Source organism: Chiloscyllium punctatum, chromosome 32 (genome assembly GCF_047496795.1).
Source record: "Chiloscyllium punctatum isolate Juve2018m chromosome 32, sChiPun1.3, whole genome shotgun sequence".
NCBI lineage: Eukaryota > Metazoa > Chordata > Chondrichthyes > Orectolobiformes > Hemiscylliidae > Chiloscyllium > Chiloscyllium punctatum.
The window spans coordinates 17,615,423-17,640,043 of record NC_092770.1 but is presented as its reverse complement, the minus strand read 5'-3'; the positions used below and the strand labels follow the sequence as shown (position 1 = coordinate 17,640,043).

The window sequence follows — 24,621 nt, the reverse complement described above, 5'->3', positions numbered from 1 at the left end:
AGGTGGGGGGTTGTTGGGGGCGGGGAGTGTTGGGGTGGGGGTGTGGTGTTGTAGGTGGGGGTGTTGGGGGTGGGGGTGGTGTTGTATGGGGTTGGGAGTGGGGGGGGGTGTTGGGGGCCATGTTGGATGGGGTTGGGGGCGGGGGTGCAGTGTTGGAGGTGGGGGGTTGTTGGGGGCGGGGGTGTGGTGTTGTAGGTGGGGGTGTTGGGCGTGGGGGTGGTGTTGTATGGGGTTGGGAGTGGGGGGGGTGTTGGGGGCCATGTTGGATGGGGTTGGGGGCGGGGGTGCAGTGTTGGAGGTGGGGGGTTGTTGGGGGCGGGGAGTGTTGGGGGCGGGGGTACGGTGTTGTAGGTGGGGGTGTTGGGGGTGGTGTTGTATGGGGTTGGGAGCGGGGGGGGGGTGTTGGGGGCCATGTTGGATGGGGTTGGGGGGCGGGGGTGTGGTGTTGTAGGTGGGGGTGTTGGGGGTGCGGGTGGTGTTGTATGGGGTTGGGAGTGGGGGGGGGGTGTTGGGGGCCATGTTGGATGGGGTTGGGGGCGGGGGTGCAGTGTTGGAGGTGGGGGGTTGTGGGGGGGGGGGGGAGTGTTGGGGCAGGGGTGCGGTGTTGTAGGTGGGGGTGTTGGGGGTGGGGGTGGTGTTGTATGGGGTTGGGGGCAGTGGGTGGTGTAGCCTCACATGCTGTGTCCTGCTGCAGTATCCTGAACAAGGAGCAGACTTTAAAAAACTCCAAGCCCCAGAGGAAAAGCATTTAATGATTTTCCAAATAATCGATTATCCAAACAAAATAGTGCCTGCCCTTTACATTCAGATAATTGAGGTTCCCCTGTATTCGTGCAATTCTGGTCTCCATCCTATCAGAAAGATGTTGTGAAACTTGAAAGGGTTCAGAAAAGATTTACAAGGATGTTGCCAGGGTTGGAGGATTTGAGCTACAGGGAGAGGCTGAACAGGCTGGGGCTGTTTTCCCTGGAGCATCGGAGGCTGAGGGGTGACCTTATTGAGGTTTACAAAATCATGAGGGGCATGGATAGGGTAAATAGACAAGGTCTTTTCCCTGGGTGGGGGAGTTCAGCACTAAAGGGCATAAGTTTAGGGTAGGAGGGGAAAGATTTAAAAGGGACCTAAGGGACAACTTATTCAGACAGCGAGTGGTAAGTGAATGGACGTGGTGGAAGCTGGTACAATTGCAGTATTTAAAAGGCATCTAGATGTTTATGAATAGGAAGCGTTTAGCAGGCCAGTGGGACTAGATTGGGTTGGGATATCTGGTCAGCATGGACCAGTTAGACCGAAGGGTCTGTTTCCATGCTGTACATCTCTATGATTCTGTTCAGATGGATGTGAAAGTTTCCACAAAGGAGCTATTCCCAATGCCCAGCTCAACCCTGCCAAGTGTGAGGTTGTCCATTTTGGAAGAACAAATAAGAATGCGGAATACAGGGTTAATGGTAGGGTTCTTGTCAGGTGGAGGAACAGAGGGATCTTGGGGTCTATGTACATAGATCTTTGAAGGTTGCCACTCAGGTGGATAGAGTTTGTAAGAAGGCCTATGGAGTATTATCGTTCATTAGCAGAGGGATTGAATTCAAGAGTCGTGAGGTGATGTTGCAGCTGTACAGGACTTTGGTTAGGCCACATTTGGAGTACTGTGTGCAGTTCTGGTCGCCTCACTTTAGGAAAGATGTGGAAGCTTTGGAGAGGGTGCAGAGAAGATTTACCAGGATGTTGCCTGGAATGGAGAGTAGGTCGTACGAGGATAGGTTGAGAGTTCTCGGCCTTTTCTCGTTGGAACTGCGAAGGATGAGGGGTGACTTGATCGAGGTTTATAAGATGATCAGAGGAATAGATAGAGTAGACAGTCAGAAACTTTTTCCCCGGGTACAACAGAGTGTTACAAGGGGACATAAATTTAAGGTGAAGGGTGGAAGGTATAGGGGAGATGTCAGGGGTGGGTTCTTTACCCAGAGAGTGGTGGGGGCATGGAATGCGCTGCCCGAGGGAGTGGTAGAGTCAGATTCATTGGCGACCTTTAAGCAGCATTTGGATAGGTACATGGATGGGTGCTTAATCTAGGATAGAGGTTCGGCACAACATCGTGGGCCGAAGGGCCTGTTCTGTGCTGTATTGTTCTATGTTCTAACAGCCATCCCTCAATCAGTTGTCCAAATGATGATGAAATGTTATCACATTGGTGTTTGTGGGAGCTTGCAGTGTGGAAATTTCCTGGTGGGTGTGAAGGACCTCTGAGATATTTCAGAGTCCTGAAAGTAACAGTATGTAGTTACAAATCCTTGTTTTTTTTTGTAACCTTGCAGGTGACCTGTGCCTTCTTTTCAAACATCAATATGTCATCATTGGGATCATCTGTTTCAGCATCGCCTACTGCATGTATGCTTTGGCCTTCAAACTGAAGAATGACAATTTCCTGCTGGCGTGTTTGGCTTGCTTCATAGTGATTGTGATTTATCATTTCACAACTCCCAAACTGCGTGGGCTACGGGGTCCTGCTGCGATTATCTACATCACCACAGCACTGCTCATGACGTGGAGGGCAATGGCTTGGTATAGAAAGACCCAGAACTACAACTGCTTGGCTGCTGTTGTTGGGTCTGTCGTACTTGTGGTGTCCGAAACAGTACTTTCCAAACACATATTCCAGTTCCCTTTCAGTCAAATTGAAATGATTGACAGATACCCTTATTACTTGGGACAGTTACTCATTGCTTTATCTGCCCTCCCATAAACAGAATCAAACAAGAAACATTTCCTCATGTTATTCTTTCACATTTTCAGGATGTAATTTTTTCTTTTACCAACACCTTCTCTTCCCACCTCCCACCCACCCCACTTCCCTGGCCACCTTTGTCTTCTCATGTTCACTGCTCACTCGAGGGACCAGAATGCATCAGGCTGTTCATTGACTTGTCACAGGACCAGTTGCCAAAAGCTGCCCTTGGTCAGTCACAGAGTCAGACTAAACCGGGAGAGGCTTGGAGCTGCTGTGGACGTGGAATTGCAGAGTTGCAGTGCTCAGCATACACCAACCCCCACCACGCACCCCTTCCCCCCCCACCCCCCCCATCTTCCCAGGGATGTTGCCCATTCTATCGCAGGTTTTTGGTAGTTTGGAGGAAGGGGGAATGTGCAATCCTCAGCCACTATAGTCAGCTCTACTCCCCACCTCTGTTAATGGTCTGAACCTGGAACTGCAAGTAAAAAGGCGAGAGGGTTGGAGGGGGGGGGGGAAAGAATCTGTACAGGTACGTGTCCCTCCTCCCACACAAAACAAAATCCAATGACTCAAGGCCGTTGCTTTTCTAACCTGTCTGACCAAAACTAGCTAGATGCTGACTGTGGTATTGGTGAATTAAATTGAAGAGGGAATAAAGTTTGGAATAAGCTTGTTCATTTGTGCACGCCACTGTTTAATTCGCAGAACTGTTGTGGTGCAGAAGACCATTCAGCCTATCAGGGCTCCTCCAGCTCTTCAGATGAGCTTTAGGAGAAAACCTCTCACTCTCTCCTCCACACCCTTGCACATTTTTGGAACAATTGGAATATTTGGATAGGAACAAAGTATGTCTCAACTGAACCTACCTCCAACACAGTTTCAGACAGTGTGTACCTAACTCAGAGTGCAAAGGGTTTTCACCCTCCCCTTCACCTCACGTGTTGCAAATTGTTTTCTATCAGTGCCCTCGAGCCCTTGACCTTTTTACAAGTAGGAACCGATTCTGCCGATCTACTTTAGTCACGTTGCTTGTGATTTTGAAAACCTTAATAAGTTCTCCTCCCAGCCTTCTCTCCAAGGAGAATAGCCCCAACTGAACCAGGACTTCATTAGAATAAGATTGGGGTTTTTTAAAGTGATACAGCTGCCCGTAAAATTACTGCCTGTGGCTATTTCCAAACATGAACAATCCTAAATCCCTTTCAGTCCTTCATTATCAAAGCCCTTCTCCCCTTTGCAATATGCAGTGACTCTTCCTCTGCCCACCAACCCTTACACAGAATATTCATAATTAAGCAATCCTAGCATTAACCAGAAACACAACAATTAATAGCATTGTTCATTAGTCCAGAGCTTGAATCTTGTTGAACAGAGAGACCAATTGTTAAAGTTTCTCAGCTGTATCCCTCAGGAGAAATGCAAGAATATCAAATTTAAATCCATTACAGCAGAAGAAAGAATGCTGTTAGGTTGACAAGTCAACATTGATTAGCCAAGGCCAAAAACCTCAGGAACATGCCACCCTATGTAACAACGTTCATAATGTTGCAAAAGGTGACAACTTGCTATAAACAATCAGCCAAGGCAATGCAGATATCCCAGGGAGGTCTGAGGAAGGATCATGCTTCATAATGCCCTTCACATTGAACTATTTCACTGATAAAGGGAGCACAACCGTTGGATGTTCATTTGTAATAAGAGGGGAGGATGGAGATAAAAAATTTCAGCAGGCATTCTGATCCACCAGCACGTTGAGGATATCCATCAATCAGATTCCTTCAATTCACCAGTGACGCAAACTCTTGCATAATGTAGGTGACATACGATTCAAAGACAGCAACCAGACCACAATAAAGAGGAGCAGGATTCATCAGGTCCAGCTGCTCAGATAGATCAAGGCCGCACTGTCAGAGGGTCAGTACTGAGGGAGTGCCACACTGTCAGAGGGTCAGTGCTGAGGGAGTGCCGCACTGTCAGAGGTTCAGTACTAAGGGAGTGCCACACTGTCAGAGGGCCAGTGCTGAGGGAGTGCCGTACTGTCGGAGGGTCAGTGCTGATGGAGTACCGCACTGTAAGAGGGTCAGTACTGAGGGAGTGCCACACTGTCAGAGGGTCAGTGCTGATGGAGTACCACACTGTCAGAGGGCCAGTGCTGAGGGAGTGCCGCACTGTCGGAGCGTCAGTACTGAGGGAGTGCCGCACTGTCGGAGGGTCAGTACTGAGGGAGTGCCACACTGTCAGAGGGTCAGTACTGAGGGAGTGGGCACTGTCAGAGGGTCAGTACTGAGGGAATGCTGCACTGTCAGAGGGTCAGTACTGAGGGAGTGCCACACTGTCAGAGGGTCAGTACTGAGGGAGTGGGCACTGTCAGAGGGTCAGTACTGAGGGAGTGCCGCACTGTCAGAGGGTCAGTACTGAGGGAGTGGGCACTGTCAGAGGGTCAGTACTGAGGGAGTGCCACACTGTCAGAGGGTCAGTGCTGAGGGAGTGCTGCACTGTCAGAGGGTCAGTGCTGAGGGAGTGCCGCACTGTCAGAGGGTCAGTACTGGGAGAGTGCCGCACTGTCAGAGGGTCAGTACTGAGGGAGTGCTGCACTGTCAGAGGGTCAGTGCTGAGGGAGTGCTGTACTGTGGGAGGGTCAGTACTGAGGGAGTGCTACACTGTCGGAGGATCCGTGCTGAGGGAGTGCCACACTGTCGGAGGGTCAGTGCTGAGGGAGTGCCACACTGTCGGAGGGTCAGTACTGAGGGAGAGTGCCGCACTGTCAGAGGGTCAGTGCTGAGGGAGTGCCACACTGTCAGAGGGTCAGTGCTGAGGGAATGCCGCACTGTCAGAGGGTCAGTACTGAGGGAGCACTGCACTGTCCGAGGGTCAGTACTGAGGGAGTACCGCACTGTCAGAGGGTCACTACTGAGGGAGTACCACACTGTCAGCGGGTTAGTGCTGAGGGAGTGCTGCACTTGTTGGGGGTGTCAGTGCTGAGGGAGTGCCATAATGTCAGAGGGTCAGTACTGAGGGAGTGCTGCATTACTGGAGGGTCAGTGCTCGGAGACAGCTGTACTGAGGGTCAGTACTGAGAGAGTTCTGCACTGCCAGAGGGTCAGTACTGAGGGAGTGCTACACTGTCAGAGGGTCAGTGCTGAGGGAGTGCTACACTGTCAGAGGGTCAGTGCTGAGGGAGTGCTACACTGTCAGAGGGTCAGTGCTGAGGGAGTGCTACACTGTCAGAAGGTCAGTACTGAGGGAGTGCTACACTGTCAGAGGGTCAGTGCTGAGGGAGTGCTACACTGTCAGAGGGTCAGTGCTGAGGGAGTGCTACACTGTCAGAGGGTCAGTGCTGAGGGAATGCTGCACTGTCGGAGAGTCAATACCGAGCAAGTGCCTCACTGTCAGGTTTGCATTGAAGGAGAGAACCTTAGAGGAATCGGTCAAATATTTCCTGCATCAGAAAGTATATTTATGTTAAACACTCGGGCTAAAATAGGAAATAAATCTTGGGGAAATTGTGGGAAGTCTCAGAGTTTTCTAATTTCAGAAATGTTGATGGAAAGTTATCTGCAGTTATAATTAACAGGTTCTGAAATTGACAACAATTTGATGGGTGAGCTCACAGAATCAGCTGTTTGTTTGTGGAACTGGCCAGAAGAGTTTAAAAATGAATAGAATTATTAACATAAGACTTTAAGATTAAAAGACAAGTCTATTTTAAGGTAACATTTTACAGATTAGCTCAAACATACACCAGCCAAATGCTTTAATTCACTTTCAACCTGGTAATAAACTGTCGATCTTTGTATTAATAGTTACTGAGTTCTTTTATTCATGTGTTTTCCTCAGAGTGTGGGCAGATGGTTTGAGTCTCTTTTTCTTTTACTGTCAGTGAGTTGAAAGTTCACAGCTTTTTGGAGTAATAGACCTGAAAATAGTGAACAAAATCGTTCCCCCTCTCCTCCATTTTCAGACATAAAACAAAGTATACACTGTGTGAAATGGCTTCATCACCTTGTACTTTAATACAATTAAAAAGATTGTTAATCCATATCTAAGTGCTATACATAAATAAACTTAGCATTTTCATATATCCTTACAATGCTCATTAACATTTCTAGATTATGAATGGATTCAAAGCATGCTGTAAATAAATCATTGATGTCAAAAGCCATGTCATGTTCAGTAAGGGGAAGGAAACTATTGCAAAGCACAGGGTGAAAACTGATTAAAAATCAGCTATGTTTATAAAGGAATAAAAGCAGGGGGGAAAAAAACTGTGTGATCTCTGAAGCTCATGAACTGACCAGTGATGTCTCTGGTATGTTAAGCTCTGTTTTACCCAGTCCACTAAAACGATCACCATGAAGACAAATAGGCAGTCCATTAAGTTCAAGTGTCTGTGTTTATATTTTTACACCCTCACTACTCTCCATGTGTTAAAATAATGTAACTTAACAGCGGACAGGGTCAGTGTCAGAGTCTGTTCCTCCACCCAGATCAACCTCCCTTAACCTCAGCATTATTTTGTACTCATGTCACTAAAAAACGTTATGGTCCCTTTTGCCAGCAAACACTGACCCCCATCCCTCCCTTTCTACTACAAGGAAGTATTATATATGAGCTCAAAGACAATCAGGTAAAGTCATACCATTAAGCATTTCTGCACTCTCTACATTTTACATCGAAGAGGTCCAAGGCAAAGAAGCTAAAGGTGATAGAAGCAACATGTAAAAAGTATTCTCGACTGCTACTGATGTGCAACAAATGCAGTAAAACAATATTGAGTGGTACAGACTGCTAAATAAAACAGTGCAACACTAGCTCATACTAACCTGTAACTAACACTATGTAACATTAACTGCTACTGACCTATATTTAATGCAATGAAACACTAACTGACCTGTAACTAACACAGTGTAGCACTAACTGTGACTGACCTGTAACTTACAGTCTAACACTAACTGTTATTGACCTGTAACTAATACAGTAAACCACTGTTACTGATTTGTAATTAATGCAGTGAAACACTGTTACTGACCTGTATCTGACACAGTGTAGTACTAACTGTTACTGTCCTGTAACTAACAGTCTAACACTAACTGCTAATTAACACAGTGTAACACTAACTACTACTGACCTGTAACTGAACATAATAAAGAATTCAGGACAAGAAGGATAGAGGGAAGGTGGGAGTTGAGGATGGGGGTAAGAGAAAAGGACAGGATGAGAGAGAAATAAATAATCCTATGTATAAAATATCTATTTCTGTTCCTAAAAAAAAATTAATTAAAATTTGCATGTTCTCCTTCCTATGAAGAATTTCTATTAATAGGAACTGTTTTAGCTCTAACATTGGACGGTTGGTTTTCATTCGCTTTTGGTTAAAGATTTCCTGAGGTAAAGACCTTGCCACTTGCATTCCACTCCAGCCTGCACTTCTATTTAATAAAGACAGATGGAGCCGAGGTCTGAAATGTACTGAGTCAAATCCTGAAGAGATTCCACGTGTGGTAATGACAACCCTGATTGCAACACTGAGCTCCAATGAGGCGGATTGCAGTGCAGCAGTCACAATTTCAAAACCCAGAAATAAATCCTTTATCTCCTGAGGTTATTGTTCCTCAGCCAGATTCAAAATGTTAGTATGAACACGCCTGTCTTACTGGATTCTGGAAAATTCTTTTCAGCTCTCAAGCTCCTCGGCAAAGATCCCCCAATAATTTGGGAGCCACACAAACATACACTCCAAATCAGCAGCAACTCAATTTCTCACTGTGTATAACCACGACAGTACCAACACGTTCCTGATATTGAGTCCTGCAAGATAGGGGCTTAGTAACAAGCGAACTATGTGCACTGCAGCACCATGCAATGTACCATCATTCACAGCTTGGAAACCACAGATGGAAGTTAAAAACTGTTGCCGTCGTAAACAGTAACAGATTAGATTCCCTACAGTGTGGAAACCGACCCTCCGAAGAGCAACCCATACAAACCCATTTCCCTCTGACTAATGCACCTAACACTATGGGCAACTTAATATGGCCAATTCACCTGACCTGCACATCTTTGGACTATGGGAGGAAACTGGAGCACCTGGAGGAAACCCACACAGACACGGGGAGAACGTGCAAACTCCACACAGACAGTAGTCCCAGGCTGGAATTGAACCTGGGACCTGAGTGCTGTAAGGCAGTAATGCTAACCACTGTGCCACCCCACCAAGAGACCAGCTGTTGAACTGAGTATGTACTGCTCTTCTATGTTCACTAGCCAGTTAGACATGTGTGTGCTAAACCACTGACAGATTGCTTGCAATATGGCCGCTCCACTCAAATCCAGCCATTCTCTTCACTCTCAATCTTCACCAACTTTCCAAACAAAACCGATAAACAAGCTGACCTTTCATCAGAACGGGGAGAGTTATAAATGATTGAAGGTGAAAACGTTGGGGTGAATTTGGGGGAATGGGAGTGGAACATGAACAGAAGGGAAGGTTTGGGATGGGGTACAAAACTGACAAGCCTGAATGATTCCAAAGGGATTCCGGTGGGATTCCAAAGGGAATTGCAATGTGACAAGGAGAGAAACAGAACTTTCCCATTATTTTCCATATCACCATTCCTTCTGGCTTTGAAACCTCTTGTTGCTTTAACCGCTGTTGTCTTCCAGTCCATCCCAAATTTTTCCTATTTTTTCACCCAGTTCAAATCTGTTCCTTTGTAAACTCTTCCCAGTTCGGATGAAAGGTCATTGACTGAAAACATTAACTCTGTTTCCTATTGCCGGGCAGTCTTGGCTATCCCCAACACCTGCTGAATTTCTGCTCTTCCTTCGACACAGATCTCAATCCTTTAGTCTGTGCAAATGTTCTCACAACAAATGAGATATCATCACTGAGCATTTTTGGCTTTTAAAGATCACACAGTGGTTTGTGCAGTGACATTAAAGCAGAAAGAGCCCATATAAAACAGTACAAACAGTACAAAAAAATGCTCCATTATTTACTTTAAAGATACAATTCCTAAACTACATTAAAAAAAAGTTCCATTTGTGTTTGCAAAGAGTAAGTGAATACATGCTGATGGTCAGACCTCAACTCTGGCTAATGAAATAAAGCAGCAATACCCTCACAGCAGCTTCCTCACTATAGCTTGTGTTGAGCAGTTCAGGGTGAGTTGCAGCAACACAGGGACTAGGTCATTGTTTTCTGTTCCACCTCAGAGAGGTTGCTGAGAAATATTAGCCCCTCAGATGGCATCTGTTGGTTAGTAGTGAGCTGCACCAGGCAAGTACTGACAGTCAACCCTAACTTTACAGAATTCCTGTTTTATATTTTAAAAAAGGTACCTGCATGAAGGATATAAATTCTTCTGACTGCTATCTTGTGGACTGTTACTGTCACTGGGGAGCACTGTTTGCCGAGAGAACAGTTCAGACAGATGAGCAAAGTCCTGAGAAACTCCCCCTTCCCTTGCAGACCGATATAGCCAAGTGACCTCCTAACGCAACTCAAGACAGACATCAGTAAAACCTTCCCATACAAAGAATGAAATGGTTAAAAATCAACTTTCCAGGTGTCAAGCCAGAGATCAGGGCAACAAAACTGCTGTCTGTGCTCCGACACGTGGGAATAACTTTGGAATCCTTTTCAAAGTGACATTCCTGTACCAACAGAGCTGTGGCCTGTTGAACATGGAGTTTTGCACTTGTCTGCTCTTTTGTGATGAAGAACGGAGGTTCTGAATCAGCACTACATCTTTTGGAGTAGGAGAGTAGGGGACAAAGTGGAGAGATGGGTGAGCAGAGTTGCCAGAGAGAAGCTGACGGTGTTTAGCGCTTTATAATTCTTTGGCAAAAAGATTAAGGAGCCATCGGAGCAGGTTTCCCAGTGCAGAGGATGACTAGAACTGTGCCTGGCAGACAAAGCTCCGAGCTTCTGAAGAATGCTTCGCGATATTGTGAGGGCATCGAGTCATCATCCAACCAAGATTAGGCTTTGTATTTTTTACCAGTTCTGGAGATCTGATGGAACAACGTCATTGAGAAAGCCATTCCAAGGATCTGAAAGAGAATGGAACAGAACTGAATAAGTTGAGAGAAGCTGCACAAAGTCAGGAGTTTACACTGGAATTCATGTTTCCGTTATCAAAATTCTGCCTTCCCAGTCCGAACCCTCTCAGCACCCAATGGGAACAGTGTGCATGCACTGGGAGTATAAATAGTTGTCAAGAGTTGGAAACTGCAATAGAAGGGCAGGCATCAGAAAGCGTTCACACACGATGCTCAGAGTTGCCTGGAGGGTGTGGCCCATAAATTATCCGGAACATCTGAAATTGAAAATTATCTTGATTGGCAAAAGTTTAATTGAAGTGCTTTAAAAAAGTCAAAGTGAATTCACCACATATTTTTTCTTTACTCTTTCATGGGATATAGGCGTTGCTAAGGCCTTTTGAACAGTGTCTTGCTCAGCCCATTTTAGAGGGTATTTAAAAGTCAGTTATGTTGCTGGGGGTCTGGAATCGCATGTAGACCACAGCAGATAAGGACAGCAGATTTCCTTCCCTAAAGGGCGCTGGGTTTTAATAGCAATCAATGATTGTTCTATGGTCACCATCATGGAGAACAGATTTCATATTCAGATTTTTATTAACCAACTTTAAATGACACCACCACCATGATAGGATTTGAACAACGTTCTGAGGGGATCAGCGTGGGCCTCTGCATTATACATTGATTGGATTTGCCACCACTGCACCATCGTCCATGTGGCCGTTCAGTTGAGAGTGATGGGTCGGGAACGCTTGTACACATGGAAGCCAAGTTTGATATCAAGAGATTTCGACTCTTATACAAACAGCTGTCAACTCTTGGATCAGGAAGGACGTGACCATTCAGCCAATCTTGAAAAGGCTATCCCACAGCTTTGCTCAAGCCCCACAATCCTCCAAACCTTTGTTTTTTAGATACGCATCCAATTCTGTCTTGAAAATCACAACTGATTTTAACACCCAATGAAATTTTCAGCTTTGCTCTGTTCCTTTTGCTGATCATCGTAAACCTGTGTCCTCCAGTTACCATTCCTCCTGACACTGGGAACAACTTTCTCCATCAAAATACTTCATTTTTTTTTAACGGCTTGACTGATTCTCCTGTTTGGTTCCAAGGTGAACTTCATCAGTTTTTGTGCTGTGAACATTTGTCATCCCATTTCTTTCTCTTCCTTACCACACCCAGGAGATCATCTTCCCTACAAGACCCACCCTCTGCTTCATTGACCAATCCTCAGCATGCCAATGGCCACAAGACTCTCCCAGCAGCCTCTCAGGTGAGCTATGATAGGCAATGACCCTCCCTCCTCAAACCCTCGCCATTGAAAACTGCTACTATCACCTCTTTCCACCCAAATCAAGCCCATCCTTGGGAATGTCTGACTGAGCTCAATCCTCCCCAACCTTCCTGCTGCCACTTTCCAAATAAATCGCCATCTTTACAAAGGCTGAAGGCCCCCTGTCACTGCACTGGAACAGCCTATCACAACATTGCGACGGAGTATTTGTGCAAAGGTTTGAATTTAATTTTATGTCGGTGCAGTCAGACATCGGAGACATCTTCAATGGTGTTGACCCACTGCAGAGACGAGCTCCCATCCTCTCTGTCCTTCACAGCCATTACAAAGCGCCACTCATGTTGGAATTACCTCTTTGTAGCAAAGGGTCCACACCACCATCTTCAGGTAGGTATAGTGGGGACGCCAGAGGTAGGTTCTTTACACAAGAGAGTTGTGAATGCATGGAATGTGTTGCCAGTGGTGGTGGTGGAAGCAGAGTCATTAGGGACATTTAAGCAACTGCTGGACATGGACATGGATTTTATTTTATTTGATTTTAATTTGGGAATATTTTATTTTATTTTAATTTAGGAATAATCCTCGGCACAACATCGTGGGCCAAAGGGCCTGTTCTGTGCTGTACTTTTCTATGTTCTATAACTCCCCAATGGACACATCAATGCCCAAACGTTGGAGGTTCCAAGTGAAGTGAAGATTACAGATACCTTGCTGGAAATGGACATGTAGGGGAGGGATGGGCACTGCTGCCATCTGACGCATGACAAATGGGTCAACAAGGGAGGGTCATTCTGCCCGCTCTGACTAGACAGCAGCTAGTTGTTATAAAAATGGGAATCCATCCTCCTGATGGTGCTTTGAAGTTTGGAAATCGGTCTTACAAAGCACATTTTGCTTCGATCAATTTAAAGGGTGCAGGACAGCAGCCGCCATGCTGATTGAATCAAGCTAATTAGAGATATTTCACAGAAACAAGAGGTGTCAGGATTGAACAAAGAAACTGAAGATTCAACAAGATGTTGTATGTGAAGGCGTCAGAGGCAGAATCAGTCTGGTTACCATTAAAGAATGCTGTTACCACCCCCCCTCCCCAAAGATATATTATATTATGGATCACCAAACTGTGGAAAAGAGACACAGAAGCAGAGATATGGAAATTGCAGACAGATGCAGGAATTAAATCAAACTGATAACATGGGGCCTGAATTGCCCAGATAAAGACCAGGATAGTCACAGTGTAAAGGATGAAGAACACAGGAATCCCTGAAACATAGTCAAGAAAATTTGATCAGTCCCTCTTTCAGGAGGTCCTGTGGTATGGTGGGACAGAAGCTATAGGTTTGCTGGCTTACTGACCACAGATGATTATAAAACTGCCATACTCAATGTGCACATTCTTTCAAAACACCCAACATCGGGTAGTAAAAGAAAGAGGACTGAAGGAATTGCGGATGTTGTAAATAAAAAAAACAGAAATTGCTGGAAAAGCTCAACAGGTCTGGCAGCCTCTGTGGAGACAAATCAGAGTTAATGTTTCAGGTCAAGTAACCCTTCCCTTTATTGGGTAAGGAAATGATAATCTCCTGGTCAGCCCTCATGCTGAAGGAAATGCCAAACTTTGCTCATTAGCATGGACCAGACCAATGGAAACCCATGACCGAAACACTGAGGATGAGAGAGAAGGTACAGGGCAGGCAGATCGTTACAGTGGGAGTGGATGGTTTAACCCACGGAGGGAGAGTCAGACGCTGCTTGCGGCCTGGGCCTGCAGTTATCACCTGCTGTGCACTGGTCAACCTGGCTCACTCCAGCAATGAGTTGGAGGACCTCCATGTGGGAGGAGGCCCCGCCCTCAGGTGCTACTGGCCAACCTGTTTGGCCAGCAGCTCCATCATGCCCAACAGCACCAGAGCTCATTAGTGGACACTAGTGGTAGTGCAGACGGAAGATCATAGTTGCTCCAAAGAAGGTAAAACCCTGGGATTTCATGATTGATGAGGGAGGGGGGGTTGGGGAGTGGTATGGATTGATTCTGTCAGGCATCCCCTCAATGTGAGGTGTCCCCTTGCCTCCAAACTTTGTGCATATGAGCATTTAATGGAGACTGCATTTACGAGTGAGGAATTATTTCTTGTCATCCGTATCTAGAAAGAGACAGTGAAAATTGTTTTGTTGCCGCATTCCGGTCTGCTTAGAATTCAAAAAGAATAAAACTAAACAATGTAAATAGAGTTAATCTTCTGTAAGAGGGGGTCTTCAAACACATCTCCAGGCCTTCTGCATGGGGTCCTGGGTCTCAAGGGGTCCTCGCTCTGGTACAGGAATGGAAATCTGGCCAAGAGTCAGGCATACTGCAGTGAGGAGTCCCCACTGTATTAATGGGGTCAACTGAACTTTTACTTAACTCAATCAAAACTTATTAGCTGCATATATAATTGAGATCTCAGCACTGATCCCTGTGGCACTCCACTAGTTACAACTTCAAAGTAACCCAGCAGGAAACTGCAGCCTACTTAACCTAACATCGATCATGGGGAAGGTTCTAGAATCCATTGTCACGAAGGTTACAACAAGACGATTAAAAATCTCAGGTAGAATCAGCATGACTTTGTGAAAGGGAAATTATGTTTAACCAATCTATTGGGAGTTTATATTTTGATGAAGTAACATTCCTGGTGGATGGAATGGAATGGAAAGATGTGATGTATCTGGATTTCCAGAAGGTGTTCGATAAGGCACACCCCGTCCTGCCCATTAAAAGGTGGCTGCACAACCAAAGACATGGTCTAGGACTCACCAATGGATAACAGATTATTCAGCAGACATGAAGCAAAGATTTGGGATAGTTTGATTATTTTTGGGTTGGTAAATTGTAACTAGTGAAACGCCAGAGGGATCAGTTTCTGGTCCTGAACTATTAACAATCTTTATCGATGATCATCTCCAATGAGAGACAACCTATCTTACTGAAATACATAAGATCTTGAGGGTGGTTACATGATAGGATGGATGCCCAGAGGATGTTTCCTCTTCTGGGGAGATTAAAACAAGGCACACTATTTAAGAATGAGCTCTCCTTTTTAAAGTAGAGATGGAGATCTTTTTTCTCTTTCGGAAGGTTACTTGAGTGTGGAATTCTCTGAAGGTGGCTCTTTGCATCTATTCAAGGCTGAGTGAGGTAGATTTTTGATGGACAAGGGAGTTAAGGGGCAGATGGGAAAGTGCAACTGAGACCACGACCAGGCCAAACGTGATCTTCATGTGTTGATGGAACAGACCCAAAGGGCTGAATGGCCTACTTCTGTTCCTATGTTCCTATTAAAGATGTAGAAATTAAAATGCAACTTGAAAGTGGAAGCCTATGAAAATTGTTAGCCTTATCATGCAGTCGAGAACCAAGTTTAGACAGTAGCGAGATCCAAACCAAAAAAGTCAGACAAAAGGATTTTTATTGAGGGGCTGAATGAACACTTTGTATCTGTCTTCATTACAGAAAGGGATATTGCCAAACAAACACAAATGAGAAGTGTTCTGCCATATTAGATGAGATAAAAGCAGATATGGAAGTTTGGCAATGGTTGAGGTAGAGAATTCACCCAGACCAGACATGATGTTCTGTACTGAAGGAAACAAATTCTAGTCACAATCTTCCAGTCATTGTTGTGCCAGAGGACTGGAGGTTTGCAAGTCTTACAGGCCGTGTTTCAGTCGGTCAGAGCCATTGGACAGACACTGTACCTGAATCACCACAATGGACATCATTATCGAGCCAATCACAGCTGTTTGCTTCTCAAGCAACGTCTCAATCGTGTCATAGCAACCCTAAAACACAGAGAGAGAGAGGGAGGAGGTATTAGCCTCACACAACATTGTGCAAACTATTAGTATGGGGGGGATGCTAGCAGACTGGAATGCCAAGCACGTACCTGCACAAACCACTTGCTGGGATTGACCTCTCCACACCCTCTGCTGTATTCCTGACAGCAGGAATCAGGGACTTTGTTACCACCCAGTATGTTATGCCAATCTGTTGCATTGTCAACACCGCAGCACTCATACTGCAAGAAAGAAAGAGAGGTGTACACATTACTGTAATGTACTGAACTGCGAGGTGGGGCGGAGGGGGGGAATGGAGAGAAAGAGGGAGAGAGGGAGGGGGGAGAGGGAGGAGTGGGTGGGTGGGAGATGGGGAGGGAGTGGGTGTGAGATGGGGGAAGGGTAGAGGTGGGGGAGGGGGGAGGGAGGGGGAGGGAGAGAGACTCGCAATTGTACTGGCTGGACAAAGAGATTGAGAGGGGATGGAGTAGATGGGGATGGAGAGAGGGATGGAGGGAGGGAGAGAGACAGAGAGAGAGACAGATAGAGAGTGAGTGAGAGAGAGAGAATGAGAATAAGAGACTGAAAAAGAAACCAAAACAGATCGAAAAGAGAGACAGATGGAGACATAATATACATGTGTGACAGGAGGGAGAGTTGGGCACCAGTGTGTATGTGTGTGTGTGAGACAGAGAGACACAGGGACAGGGGGCTGTATTGATATGAGCAGATTTTATAAAGTTGTGTTGTAAGCGGAGGATATGACAGACTGTCCAAAATCCATGTTCTGATTGGTCTGTTAACATGTTTCCTTCAGTTTGGCAAGTAATGTATCAAGCATGGATTACAAATTGTTTAAAATGAATCAAACACCACAGTTTTACTCGAAAATCCATTATCATCTTGAAACGATGTTCCAGACATAGGACTATGTGCCAGGTCATGAAGGGAAGGTCAGGTTTGGCGGTGGGGGGGGGGGACAAGCTAGAGATTAGTGAGTCAGATGGCATCTTCCTCTATAGTGTAAAACACACCTCTGTCTGAATGATGTTCCATGCGTTAGTCAGTCCAATATTTCCCTCTGATTCGTATAGCCTCAGGCCCAACTTCAGATCCCCACGTGCATACTCTGCTACCTGTGAGGAAATAAGAGACTGTATTTCAGAGACAGACAGGAATAAGGCACAATCCACACGTGTAAAATGAACATACAAACGGGTCTCCGATCGATAAGTTGTCTGACTTACAAGTGCTTGTACGTATGAGTACAGTCCCATACAGGGGTGTATTAATATTAAGTGTAAAGCTTCAACCTGTGAATGTTTCCTTGTATTTATGAATGGCTATTTGATATTGTCGTGCATTATGTTCCAACCTGTGCACAAATTGACTTATGAATGGACTCAGGAACGGGAACCCATTCACAACAGAGAGATGACCAGTATTCACACCTACTCCCCCAACTCCCAGCCCATCAAAACGCAGACTATTACTGTCACAGCACCCTCCTGTGGTCATGTGCATATCTGTACGTGTGAGAAGAAACCTGACGTGCAGTTTATCCTGACATACACATAAACTCTGTCCTTTTGAGAGACAACTCCTCCGACTCAGGCTGTGACCGGTCTTTCCCCAAGTTTTGAAGGTGACCTTGGGAAACGAGTGGTTAAGTCAGATTTGTAAATAAATGGAAAACAAGAGAAATATAATAAAAGGTGCAAAGAACTTTCCTCATTGTGTCACATATTCATTATGAAGGGAGCAAATTGTAACAACTGAGGTCGAAGCAATGCACTCATCCCTTTGTATTCCCACTTCTCCACTAGCCATCACTAATATTTTACTTAACCAGGGTGCTGATGCGGCCAATTATATAGGTCTTAGGTGTAGGTTTGCTTGCTGAGCTGTAAAGTTCATTTCCAGACGTTTCGTTCCCTTACTAGGTAACATCTTCAATGGACCTCATGTGAAGCTGAAAATTCCTGCTTTCTATTTATATGTTTGGGTTTCTTTGGGTTGGTGATGTCATTTCCTGTGGTGATGGTGCTTCCTGTGGTGAAGTCAATTCCTGTTCCTTTTCTCAGGGGGTGGTAGATGGGGTCTAACTCAATGTGTTTGTTGATAGAGTTCCGGTTGAAATGCCATGCTTCTAGGAATTCTCGTGAGTGTCTCTGTTTGGCTTGTCTTAGGATGGATGTATTGTCTCAGTCGAAGTGGTGTCTTTCCTCATCCATATGTGAGGATACTAGTGAGAGAGGGTCATGTCTTTTCAACATTGCTTCATATGAGGTCCACTGAAGATGTTACCTAGTAAGGTAACAAAACGTCTGGAAATGAACCTTTCAGCTCAGCGAGCAAAGCTACATACAAAACCTCAACCTGAGCTACAAATCTTCTCAAAACTCGCTAATATAGGTCTTAGGCTGAATCAAGTTCAGTATTCAGGACAATTCAGCCAGTCATACAGTCATAGAGATGTACAGCATGGAAACAGACCCTTCCGGTCCAACTCATCCAATAAAGAATAACAGAATTCTACAAACACAAGTTTCACAAATGAAGATTATTGACAAAAAATAGTTTAGTCTGTGCAAAGAAATAACTGACTTATATTCTAACATCCTAAACTTAATGAGGTCAATATGAGGAAGAGACATATAATGGTAAAACACTTAAGAGTCATAGACTCAGAAGTGTACAGCTTAGAAACAGACCCCTTGGTCCAACTCGTCCATGCCAACCAGATGTTCTAACCTAATCTAGTCCCATTTGCCAGCATTTGGCCCATATCCCTCTAGACTCTTCCTATTCATAGACCCATCCAGATGCCTTTTAAATGTTGTAATTGTACCAGCCTCCACCACTTCCTCTGGAAGCTCATTCAATACATGTCCCACCCTCTATGTGAAAACATAGCCCCTTAGGTCCCTTTTAAATCTTTCTTCTCTTACCCTAAATCTATGCCCTCTAGTTTTGGACTCTCTGACCCCAGGGAAATTACCTTGTCTATTCATCCTATCCATGCCCCTCATGATTTCATAAACCTCTATGAGGTCACCCCTCAGCCTCCGACACTCCAGGAAAAACTTTCCCAGCCTGTTCAGCCTCTCCCTACAGCTCGAATCCTCCAACCCTGGCAACTCCCTTGTAAAATCTTTTCTAAACCTTTTCAAGTGGGCGGCACGGTGGCACAGTGGTTAGCACTGCTGCCTCACAGCGCCAGAGACCTGGGTTCAATTCCCGCCTCAGGTAAATGTCTGTGTGGAGTTTGCACCTTCTCCCCGTGTCTGCGTGGGTTTCTTCCGGGTGCTCCGGTTTCCTCCCACAGGCCAAAATGTGCAGGTCAGGTGAATTGGCCATGCTAAATTGCCCATTGTGTTAAGTGAAGGGGTAAATGTAGGGAATGGGTCTGGGTGGGTTGCTCTTCGGAGGGTCGGTGTGGACTTGTTGGGCCAAAGGGGCCTGTTTCCACACTGTAAGTAATCTAAAAAAAAAGTTTAATAGTGTCATTCTGATGGCAGGGAGACCAAAACTGAACACAGTATTTCAAAAGTGGCCAAACCAATGTTTTGTACATCCACAAAGTGACACTTCAACTCCTATACTCAATGCAATGACTAACAAAAGCAAGTGTACTAATGCTTTCTTCCCTATCCTGTCATCTGTGACTCCACTTTCGAGGAACTATCAAGGTCTCTTTGTTTCGAACACTCTAAAGGACTTTATTGTTAACTGTCTAGGTCCTGCCCTGATTTGCCTTACCAAACTGCAGCATCTCACATTTATCTAAATTAAACACTACGTGCCAGTCCTCGGCCCATCTGATGAAGGTCCTGCTGTTCTTGCAGATATTTGCAGAACACATCAACAGCTATCTCCCCCTCACATTTTAGTGACACTGTGGGTCACAATCTCATTAGGAATTCCAAAGGATTTCACTTGATGGCCAGACCTTGGAACCCACTGAACAGTCTGTATTTGTTCAGAGGCGGCAGGAATCAGTGGTTCAGCCAGAATTTATTCCTATTTGCCCAGAAGGCAGTTAAGGTGCAACCCCATTGCCATGGATCTGGAGTAGGTCAGACCAAGTAAGGACAGCAGATTTCCTTTCTTCGCAAACTAGGTGATCTTTTATGACAATTGACAGTAGTTAGGTGGTTACCATTAGTTGAGTTTGCTTTTCCAGATTTCAAGATCTGCCCTGGTGTGATTTGAACCCAGAACGTTGGCCTGGAGTTCTGGATTGCTAGTCCAGTGTCATTACCACTACACCACCACCTGTGGTACACCTTCCTTTCTTGGGACAATGTTGACCTGGATCCATGGAAACAGCACTGCAGGGTATAATCCTTACAAAAGGTAAGCTTCACCATGTCAGTACCTGTCAGATTTTTCCTGAATTCTAGTCTCACTCAGTTACACAAAACAAGTACTGCCTGTGGGTTTCCCTCATTCTTGCTTACAAACACACGTGGCTTTGCTGGAGTCCCCTCAGCTCCCACAACCACCTGATGAAGGAGCGTCGCTCCGAAAGCTAGTGCTTCCAAATAAACCTGTTGGACTATAACCTGGTGTTGTGTGATTTTTAACTTTGTTCACCCCAGCCCAACACCGGCATCTCAAATCATCAGCTCCCAGGACATCTCTGGAGCTCTGACTCCCATCACTTAACTATCTTGCTATTCCTAGACCTTTTGTTGAGGTTCGAACAGCACAGGACCATTCAGCTGTTCCTGACTTCTCACTGAGTCCCTAACTATGCAGATTCAATGCAATTCATTTGTTTTTTTTCCCCCACAATATGGCTGAACAGTTCTTTTCTGTTTGAATCGGTCTTCATCTCCAACTGACCATGACCCAGGAACTGCTCTTCGCCAACCCTGAACGGCTACAACTGAACTTGGGAGTGGGAATCTGGAAGACTTTGCAACTAGCCCCACTCATGTTCCGAGGCAAAACTGGATGGAAAGTTGTATTGTGGTCCAATGAAATGTAGCAAATCAGCCATATGACAATCCCTCAGAACTCTCTGTACCCTGAATGTGACAATACTCACCGAATGCCTGCATCGTCAATACACATTGATATAACAAAAAGGATCTCATCCGAATATATACCATTAAAAACCGTTTTAGTTCAGAGTTGATTTTCCAATTACTACTCTGTTTTAGTTTGCCCTGCAAAGAAATCACATCAGTTTGTCATTGTTTGGGGCAAAGGTAGGGCCTGTAATGCAGAGGTCCAGATTGATATCCTGATGACACAGGGTTCAAATCCCACTGTGGTAGTTCGTGAAATTTAAATTCAAATTGATAATTGTGGAAGTGAAAGCAAGTCTCAAGTGACCATAGCAACTACTATCCATTGTTGCAAAAACACATTTCGTTCAGGGAAGAAAACCTACCATCCTAGCCCTGTCCCACAGATTAATGCCCTCCATGGCAAAAGTGAGGACTTAAGACACTGGAGATCAGAGTCAAGATTAGTGTGGTGCTGGAAAGACACAGCAGGTCAGGCAGCATCCGAGGAGCAGGAAAATCGACTTTTTGGGCAGGAGCCCTTCATCAGGAATGAGACTGGAAGCCTCCGGGGTGGGAAGATAAATGGGAGAGAGTGGATTTCACCAGTTTCCTCATTTCCCCTCCCCCCACCTCACCCCAGTTCCAACCTTCCAGGTCAGCACCATCCTCATGATCTGTCCTACCTGCCAATCTCCCTTCTCACCTACCTGCTCCACCCTCCTCTCTGACCTATCACCTTCCTCCCCACCTCCATCCATCTATTGCACTCTTAGCTACCTTCTCCCCAACTCCACCCCTTCCCATTTATCTCTCCACACTGGAGGCTCTCAGCCTCATTCCTGATGAAGGGCTTTTGCCCGAAACATCGATTTTCCTGCTCCTTGGATGCTGCCTGACCTGCTGTGCTTTTCCAGCACCACTCTAATCTTGACTAATGCTTTCCATGTCAGGCCACTCGGTACAAAGTCAATTAGGGGTTTTCCATAACAAATACATCAAACCTAACTGAACATAAGTACAGAATCTGAAATTAAATATGAATTAGTTGCATTATTTTTATTATGTTAGGCCACCCTGGTGTTACACTAACGCTCCTCCAGAGTGGGTTAGAATCTAGAACACTGACCAGTCCATTCTTTACCCCATCCCTCTTTAAAGAAACTCCACAGGCAGAAGGGAGAATGTACTCTTTTTAAAATGGCCTTCCACATGATATCCTGCGACTATTCCAGTTAATGTATGCTTTCAGTGTCAACGGAATTCCTGATAACTCCACAAGGCATTTTTAATTGTCAACATGCTCAGAGACGTTATTACACACCATTAGAGGTGGTGGGACTTGAATTCAGATCTCCTGGCTCAGCACAAGGTACTTACATGATACGTGGATAAATTGTCCAACAGACTGTAACATCTGAGTTACAATGAAGAGTAGATGGCCCCCAGGCAAATTGTTATATCGGACAAAGGACAGGAAGACTGAAGGAGTAGATGAAGGAGTGATCCAGACTTTCCAATGAAAGGAGAGATGCTACAAGCGGGATGCATGCCGTCATGAAGGGAAGGTACTGTAACCAGGGGAGGATCCTGTAGTGAAGGGACAGCACTGTAATGAGAGGTGGTTGCCATAATGAAGGGAAGGTGCTGTAACACAGGAAGGTACTGTATAGAGGGGGCATCCTATAAGGTGGGAGGCATGCTGGAATGAGAGGAGTGAACTGTGAAGGGGTCAGGGTGTCCTAATGAGAGGAGAATTCTGTACCTGTGCAACAAAGAGACAGTGCTGTAATAAGAGGAGGGTGTAATGAGAGGAGGTTGTAATAAGGTTGTAAAAACTTTCATCTTTTATTTAATTCACCAAATCTGACAGCCATACCCTGGTACCATGTGCAATACATTTGAGGAACCAATTAACACACAGCTATGGTGTCTTGCTGTGGTGACTGAAGGAACAAGCATGGGGCCAGGATCAAATGTTAATTGAACCATCCCTTCCCCAGCAGCTGAGCTGCCAACAACTACATTTGGCCCCAGAGTCTTTAGCGAGCTTCAGGTCAGGTTTCCTTAATAAACAGTTATTGATCAGCAGTGACAAGGTGTCTGCTCTAAATGATCTTTCCCTCAAGTCCCCTCTTTAAAATAACCATTCCCCTGAGTCCTTGGTTTTATATATGGGGGGGAGTGGGAATCTGCCAAAGGCTCATTGTCCAAGAATGGGTGGGAATGGGTTTGAACAGCACAGACACAGGAAATTCAAACCACTCAAACTTCGAAGAGGGTGTCACTGGCCAGTGCCTGACTAAGAGCTGGATCCCAGTCACTCTCGGGGGCTGTCTGGTCTTCTTATGTTAACCATGGAGCAACATTAATGAAAATAAAGGGAGAGCGAGAGAGTGCACACAGGGAACTGCAAGCTCGTTAGCCTGAGGACAGTAGTTTGGAAATCTTGTAACAAAGTCCTAACAGTGCACTTCGAAAATCATAACTTGATCAGACAGAGCTGACATAGTTTACAAAAGGGAGAAAGCATTCATCAAATTCATTAGACTTTTCTGAAGGTACAACTCTTCAGGTACACAAAAGGGAAACAGTAAAGGTATTTGGATTTCCATAATGTATTTAATTAGGTGCCACACAAAACATTGATATACAGGATAAGGTCTCACCGAGTCAGAAAAGTACATCCATCATTAAATGTGATTCTGCTATTGGAAACTATTCGTCAGATAATCTAGACTGTGCTGAGAATTAGACCATCAGTCCATCTCCCAGTGTGATGCACTTGCTTGTACTAGGTGCTACCTATATTAATGCATAGGACACAGTTTTATGAAGGGTAAAGGAATTAGGAATTAGTAGGTTGTTCTGCTATAAGTGACAGTCTTGTCCCTCTGTAACCTGCCGCTATAGAAAATAGCTATACCCATTCAGCAGAAAGCTTGCATTATCCAAACAATGTCCACAATTCATCAATCACGATATAGCCAATTCACATTGATGAAATGCCCGTTATAGCAGAACGGCCTGTACAGTACATTTTGCATAAAAAACGGAGTCGTGGAGGCAGCCAATAAGACTGTAAGAAATGGAACAGGAGTCGGCCGTTCAGCCCTTCAAGCTTGCTCTCCCTGCCTGGTCTGAGAATTAGGGTTAACTGTTCAGTAGCATCCTCATGGCAACGATGGCCTAACCAATCAGCACCCTCTTCTCTTGCTGAGTAAAATGATGTCCCTTTCTGCCAGTCTATTATTAGCCTCCTAATTTTGATAAATGCAAGATGAAAGGCTTTGCCTCTTGTCCCCTCTTTGCAATGTTTCATTTCCAGCAAGCAATTATTTATACTCTTCAGTATTGTAACAGTATCTATTCTTTGTATATTTACAGGTTACTGTGCACTAAAGTAACTAACTCTTTAAAAGCGTCTCTCTGCTCTATGCTGCTCTCTACTGATGCCAGAGTAACATTTGATTTACATTTATTGATGGAATGAGTGTTTCTGGCACTCACTATTACCCATCCCAGGATTCAACTACATTGCTGTGGATCCTAAACTAATTCCACTACCCACTCATAGAGTCCCTACAGTATGGAAGCAGGCCATTCAGTCCATCAAGTCCACACCAGCTATCTGAAGAGTATCCCATCCAGACTCACCGCCCCTCCCCCCTATAACTCTGTATTTCCCACAGCTAACCCATCTAACCTGCAAGGAT

The 24,621-nt window shown here is 45.2% G+C and overlaps 2 protein-coding genes across 5 annotated transcripts in view; one reads left to right on the top strand and one right to left on the bottom strand.

The window, feature by feature from the left end:
• The window catches only part of LOC140458309 (lysoplasmalogenase TMEM86A-like), a 13,845-nt gene extending 10,741 nt beyond the window's left edge, over positions 1-3,104 (top strand). The window contains exon 3 of the mRNA XM_072552708.1: positions 2,316-3,104. Within this exon, the coding sequence (XP_072408809.1) occupies positions 2,316-2,743 (428 nt within the window). The 3' untranslated portion in view covers positions 2,744-3,104. The remainder of the gene's footprint in view (positions 1-2,315) is intronic.
• A 3,617-nt stretch (positions 3,105-6,721) lies between these two features.
• Positions 6,722-24,621, bottom strand: part of LOC140457934 (tetraspanin-9-like) — a 201,496-nt gene continuing 183,596 nt past the window's right edge. For all 4 annotated transcript variants that reach the window (XM_072551777.1, XM_072551775.1, XM_072551774.1 and 1 more), the window contains 4 exons: positions 16,922-17,023; positions 15,998-16,129; positions 15,810-15,893; positions 6,722-10,786 (listed from right to left, as the gene is read on the bottom strand). In XM_072551777.1, the coding sequence (XP_072407878.1) occupies positions 10,715-10,786; positions 15,810-15,893; positions 15,998-16,129; positions 16,922-17,023 (390 nt within the window). In that variant the 3' untranslated portion in view covers positions 6,722-10,714. The remainder of the gene's footprint in view (positions 10,787-15,809; positions 15,894-15,997; positions 16,130-16,921; positions 17,024-24,621) is intronic.